At 32.3% G+C, this 7,215-nt stretch overlaps 1 protein-coding gene across 4 annotated transcripts in view; it reads left to right on the plus strand.

Moving 5' to 3' along the window:
* Positions 1-7,215, plus strand: part of LOC106880693 (uncharacterized) — a 559,449-nt gene that overhangs the window by 420,564 nt on the left and 131,670 nt on the right. For all 4 annotated transcript variants that reach the window (XM_052966171.1, XM_052966172.1, XM_052966174.1 and 1 more), the window contains one exon: positions 1,237-1,398. In XM_052966171.1, the coding sequence (XP_052822131.1) occupies positions 1,237-1,398 (162 nt within the window). The remainder of the gene's footprint in view (positions 1-1,236; positions 1,399-7,215) is intronic.

Here is a 7,215-nt window from a genome sequence, read left to right on the forward strand (position 1 = left end):
AGAAGACTACAAATGAACATCACTTATATAATTACTGCTGCTCATTCACAACAATCATACGATGTCAAGACAAGGATACACCTAAATGCACCACACACACATACACACACACACATGACTTTTCTTCCAGTTTCTTATTTCTTTATTGCCCACAAGGGGATAAACACAGAGGGGACAGACAAGAACAGATAAAGGGATTAAGTTGATTAGATTGCCCCCAGTGTATAACTGGTACTTATTTATTTAATCGACCCCGAAAGGATAAAAGGCAAATTCGACATCGGCAGAATTTGAACTCAGAACATAACGGCAGATGAAATACTGCTAAGCATTTCGCCCGGCATGCTAACGTTTCTGCCAGCTCACTGCCCTATTTTCTGTCTACCAAACCCACTCAAAGGCTTTGTTTTGCATGTAGCTGTAGTAGAAGATAGAACCTGAAACCACATGGTTGAGAAGCAAGCTTCTTAACTGCACAACCATGCTTGCAACTAATATATATATACACACACACACACACACACACACACATATTCATGTGTGTTTGTGCGTTTGTGCATACTTATATACATGTATGTGCTTTATATTCATTTATATTCTGCATGCGCTGAGAAGATGAAGAAGAAATAATTCCTGTTGTAGCAAACAAAATCCAAAAGGGAAAAAAGAATATCTTGCAAATGCACATCTATTTAAAATAGAAACTCTTGTTTTATTTCTCATGGACTGCTACACATTATTTAGTCTAAAGTTGGAAACAAGTGCTACAGTTACATTTTTATTTTAGAAAATTTCTCAATCCGATGGCAGAAAAAAAAAAGATTTCATTGACAAAAGGATTCTATCAGTTACTTGCTATTTTTTGGTATCTATCTTATTTTGAGTTTGTTTTATTGATCATTTTTAAATGATTAAACTCTGTTTCTCTCATTCATTTTCTTCAAAATCAATATATTTACGAATTTAAACAACTCATCTTGTTTAGCTTTTAATCACATCCAATAGATTGAGTTATCTGCTTGTTGCCTTAGAATACAAAATTTAGCATCAGTGAATAAATGAATGATTTTACACTATTGTGAAATACTGAGCTCTTATCAAATGAATGAGTATTTAAAACTTGCTACATTATTTTCTATTATTGAAAGAACGTTCAATGGAAATTATAATTATTTTCAAAATATATCATTGTTAAATAAAATTTAATACTTGTGCTTTTTTTTTTTTTCTTTTAAGGTGCAGAAATGGCTATTGAATGGGTGAATGCAGACACGAATGTCCTGCCAAATCATGAGCTACACCTTTTAATAAAGGATACTCAATGTCGAACAGATGTAGCCATGCGTTCATTTATCGACTTAGCTACAAATACCACTATTCCTATTGCTGGTATTCTCGGTAAGTAATTTCATTGCAGTCTTTCAGAATAAAAATTATTTTATTTTATTTCAGCCTGCTTCTTTTATAAATTTTAATAATCTGACTGCACTGTAAAATTAATATGGATTCCAGTGATAAATCATTTCTTTTGGCCAAACTTTCAAATAATAACATAAATATTAAACCAAATAAAAACAACTGACAGATATATTTTTAGTGAGAATATTAATTCTCCCATTTATCAATCAATAATAGAATAACAGATGATTATGATCTTCTGGTAAAACTACCTATTCAGTTGAGAAAATACATAAAAATGTTTTATTTCTCCTTCATGAGTTTTGAAAAATCATTGCTTATCCATTGAATAAAAATATATTTGAATCTGTTAAAAAAGTATTTAAAATATAGAAAAACTATGTTGTTTTCAATAATGCTATATAAACCTGAACAATACTTCATCAAATAGACCAGAATCTTCTTCATATCAAAGTGAATTCTGCTGGTTTTCATGAAAGGGAATATCCTGAACAATAGATTTCAGGTCTATCAGATAAAAGTATCTATCTTCAATATTCACATGTTGCATTATTTATTAAACATTAAATAAACAGGGCTTCATTAACATCCATTTTTCTATGCTAGCATGAGTTGAATGAACTTTCATGTTGCCTTAATCTTATACAATCCTATCTGTAAGGCACAACATCCTGAAATTTCATATCACAAATTTTTCCCTTGTCTTTCTTCATATTCTTCTCTTACAAATTCCTATCACTATCAGTGCACATCACAGATACATTCCGTAGCACAACCAGATACTTTCCCCAACACATTTTAATCCATTGGGTATTATTCTTTCACCTCATATCAATAACAGTGAAATCGTTTCTCTTATTCACATTAGCTGCTGACGTTAAATGTCCAGTTGCTTCCTCAGCTCATTTGTGCACTGCCTTCTATGCAATTTGATATTACACATCTGAATTCAATGTTCACTATCATGCAACATCACACATTTCATGTATGTGATAATCAGCTGTTGCCGAGGATCCTAAAATCATGTGACACTTTATTCAATAAGAATGATATATATACGCTCTTTACTTTTAAGAACTTAATTTTGGCAGTTTATGTGAAGATACCTTTATCTAAAAAGATTCTATGCACAAGCAACAACTTTAAAGTTAAGCAAAGATAAATAAGGAGGAGGGAGACTTAATAGGATCTACACAATTTGCATATCTTTATCTTATCTGTAAAATTCATGCATGAGTTATTGAACAGATCTTTGTTTTGTTTTGATATTTAGTCTGATAATCTGATTCATGGAGAAATTTACTCTAATATATATGACAGAGTTACCATTTATCAGGCATAGATTACTCATCTAATACTAATTCTTTATAAGAGCATTTTTTTGTGTGTTTGTTTACCATATTTGCTTGCAATACACATTTTTTTTACCAGATTTTTAAATGTAAATATTAGAGCTGGTAGCAGACCTCACTTGTGTTGATGGCATGAAAAAAACTCAGGACACACTGTAAAATGGTTGGCATTAGAAAGAACATCCAGCTGTAGAAACCATACCAATGCTGATTTGGGGCTCAACACAGCTCACTGGATCCTGTCAAACTATCCAACCCATACCAGCATGGAAAGTGAATGCTAAATGATGATCATGATGATTAGGGGTGTGCATTATACTCAAGAAATAAATCTAGCACATTTTTACTCCATCGACTGCATTGCCATATTCAGGATAGCATGATCAGATAAAAGTTATTTGTATCTATTGTCCAAGCTTACAAAGGCTTAAAGATTATGTAAAATCGCAATTAAGTATTTTACATTTTTTTTCTGTGATAGCGATAATTTATCAAAGAGTCAGCACAACTGGCACATGTTCTATGGAATTACCGCTATCACTCTTCAGTAAAGAAAGCCAGAATGATTATTCTGTTAAGTGCAATGCTTCTTTTATTCATATTGTTTCGTAGCTTCAAAACCTCAATGGTGTGAATGTTTACTTTTAGAAAGACATTGTAGGGTAGGTGTAAGAGGCTGGATCTGAAAAAATTGAACATAAAATTGATAGCGTATCTGGGGCAGATATGGCTGGTTTAAATGTTGAAGGGTAAATTAAGTATATGAGATATATGGGAATAAATAGTCAATTAGGATAGTGTCATTATTGAAATGTAACTATAAACAGGAAAAAAAAAAAACATTTGTTCTTGAAATACTGTCATTAATAAAATAAACCATCACTATATATGTTTATAGTGAGAGAATACATAGACTTGATGGTAAAAGTATTTAAATGGAAGTATAATGAAAGTGTTTACATTCTGTATTATACTTTTTTTTTTTGTAATGTTCCATGCTAATAGACTCCTCACAGCAAATACACTTTCGCAGGCTAGACTAGAAAAGTTCAAAGGTCACTTTCGAATTTGCTTATTGTTTGAAGATATATGAACTCTTGTCAATGCAATTACATTATATCTAACAGACATAGCACTAAAGACAAATAGTGTGCATAATATATGAGAAATATTTTTTCCTGGCATTTGATAGTTCGTAATTAGTGGTTTGCATTATATTATATATATAAATCTGTATTATTTGTAAATAATATGGTAGTATCTTGATGTTGTGATAATCACTTGCTTCTCATAGCAAATAAAACGTCAACAAAAGCAGTGACTATTCTAAAGCTTTTGTGGAGACACATGACCTAAGGATTAGAGCAGTGGACTCACAGTTGAGGGATCATGAGTTCGAATCTCAGACTGGGCGATGTGTGTGTTTATGAGGGAAACACCTAAGATCCATGTGGCTCCAGCAGAAGATAATGGCAAACTTATGCTGATTCTTTTGCCACAACTTTCTCTCACTCTTTCCTCCTGCATTTAGCAGCTCACCTGCAATGGACCAGCATCCCGTCCAGGTGGGGAACCTATATGCCAATGAAACTGGGAAACTGGCCTTTATGAGTCAGGCATGGCTCGAGAAGGAACAAATAACAACAACATAGTAACGCTTTTAGAATATGTCTTTGAGATTGCTTCGAATTCCCAGTGAATACATTAGATTATATTTGTACAGATTTTCATGCCATAAAAGTTTGTTTCTTTAGAAAGAAGAATGACTGAAAATAAAATAAAAATCAAGAAATTTGTATCCAGCCTAAGAGACAGGCAGAACTGCAGTAAAGAAAGCAGTAATGAGGTTAGGAATGATAATGGAAGAGGTTTGACAAATCTAGTTGATTGATCCAAATTGATTAGTTAATTGGTTGAATGTTAATGAATTGACTAGTAATAATAATAATGATAAAAGAAGTAAAATAGAACCAGTGTGTATATGTTTATTATTGGTATTATGACCGTCCCAAGATATTACAAAAATTATACGCAATTTGTAATTTTTAAAATAAACTTTTTTTTTTTTTTTTTTTTTTTCTTGTGAAGATATTCAAGAGATATAGGAAGATTTGTATACCATCGATTTAGCACAATTTTGAAATGTGTAATTATAAAATTCTTATATTATAAATTGTGTTGCATACGAGTAATGAAACAAAACCAAGTTTGATAGTTATTGGAAATATTTTCACGTAGAAGATGTTTTCTGTTTTCAGAAATGATTTGTCAGTGATTCGGTTTTTAGAGAATTAATGGCTTATATGTAACTGATGCATTGAATTTGGTTCTAGTATGGAAAATTAGTGTTTATATTATGATTTTGTTTTGTTTTTTTGTATATTTTATGTACATTGTTTATATATTTTTTTATCATTTGCTGATTTATAGGTAATCATAGTACTATATATATGTAATATAGATTTTTTGATATATGGAGCAGAGACTGTTGATAACTTTTCTCCTCAGTTTTTGTCTCTGGTCTGTCTTCTCTCCTAGGTCTTGTTGGTTTTGAATTGTCATCAATGCTTCTATAACTTAGCATTTTATCTAAGTAAGATTATTAGTCCTACACAAACCCATTTTTACCTCTGGGAAGGAATGGTCCATAATGGTTTGGTTTCTCTCTTTTGATTTGTCCAACATAGATAGACCGAGGTAGACCGAGGAAAAGGTGGAGGAGGCAGGTGAAGGAGGAGATTGGGAGGGTTGGTTTAAAAAAGGAGGATGCCAAAACTGAGCAAGATGACGAGATGGTGTGAGGGCAGTTGCTAAGGCACTGAGGAAGATCCGACCACCCCCATTAATGGGGACAAAAACCCGGATTTAAAACACTGGATGATGGTGATGATTATGATGAACATAGGAGGCCCTGCTTGGAGCCTGCACTCTGCTGGCATTGGTTTCAGGGTCAGTGGAGCTTACAGGTCACCACATCACAACAAGGACTGGACCTAGTGGTGGATGTTAGCTTATAGTTAGTGATAACATTGTATGTATATATAAATAAAATGAAATAGTACTTCAGTTGAAAACAAGCATTGAATGTGTGTATTCAGCATGAATTTTTTATTTTATTCCTAAATCCATCCTAAATTTCTGTTGTGTGTTATCTAACTTTCTGAATCCCTCTATAATAAAACAGTCAAGACTGTACAAATAAACTGTTGAGCAATCATGTACATTGACACTTAAAAATATTCAAGTGTGACCTATATTATAATACAGTTCAAGTATCTTCTGCAGTTATGAACACACAAAATATCTCACATTATCTACCAAAGGCAAAGCAAGATAGTGGAGGTGAAGAGGCAGTTATTGCCACAGGCTCAAATGTAAAGAGGTACAAAATTTCCTCTTGCCTATCATGCTTTTTAATTAAGGTGATGGAACTAAAATCGTGTTGGCCCTAGGTGCTAAGACCCATTGTTATATCACTGTGATATCTGATTGATTAGCAAGCATTCATTCATCCAAAACTAGAAGCTCTAGCCTACAGTTTTACATTTTCTTCCCTTAGTGTTTTCTATCACAACTCTTAATAACATCTGCTTTCAGAATCAGTCAGCTACAATACCACCTTCAATCAAGCTGAGACAATGTGTCTGCCCTTTTTTTCATTAACCCTACTATTTCTCATCCACAAATCCTAAACTGGGTACTTGCTCAATTCTTCTTTCTTTGTATACCACTCTCTGTAATTCTCTGTTCATATATTCCTTAAAGACATCAAATTGTTGATGTTCGAGTTGAATATTAACCACATCAGTCTCTCACCACCTAAGAGGACCTACAGTGGCCTTGGTACAGTTTCTCTGACAAAATAACAACCCCTACACAAACACACACACACGTGTGCAAGTATGTTTGCCCATGCATACATTGATGTAAAAGTTAGACAAAAAGACTTCATTTTTCTTTTTCAATACGTTCAAAATTAATCTCATGAATAGAAAAAAGATATTTATTTTACATCTGTATTCATGTTTTGTCTACAGTTTTCTCTCATATTTGATTGACCTACATTAATAATTTTTACACCAAACAAAATTTCACAAAACCTCCTTTCTCCTCTTCCCCTTTATATTATATACACAGTTTGAGACATACATATACATTCATACATATGTGTGTGTGTGTGTGTATATATATATATATACACACACATATATATATATACACACACATATATATATATACACACACATATATATATATACACACACATACTGATTATCTGCCTGTTTCTTTCTCTTGTTTACTCCTTTCTTCTACATTGTATTCTGTTTTGCTTCTTCTTTTAGACCAAATATATAATTTTTAAATATGCTATGAATTTAGCTTACCTATATATTTATTTGTGTATATTCTCCCCTTGCTTTTTTTTTTTTTTTTTTTTTTTTTT

This window comes from Octopus bimaculoides, chromosome 3 (assembly GCF_001194135.2).
Source record: "Octopus bimaculoides isolate UCB-OBI-ISO-001 chromosome 3, ASM119413v2, whole genome shotgun sequence".
In the NCBI taxonomy this organism is placed as follows: Eukaryota; Metazoa; Mollusca; class Cephalopoda; order Octopoda; family Octopodidae; genus Octopus; species Octopus bimaculoides.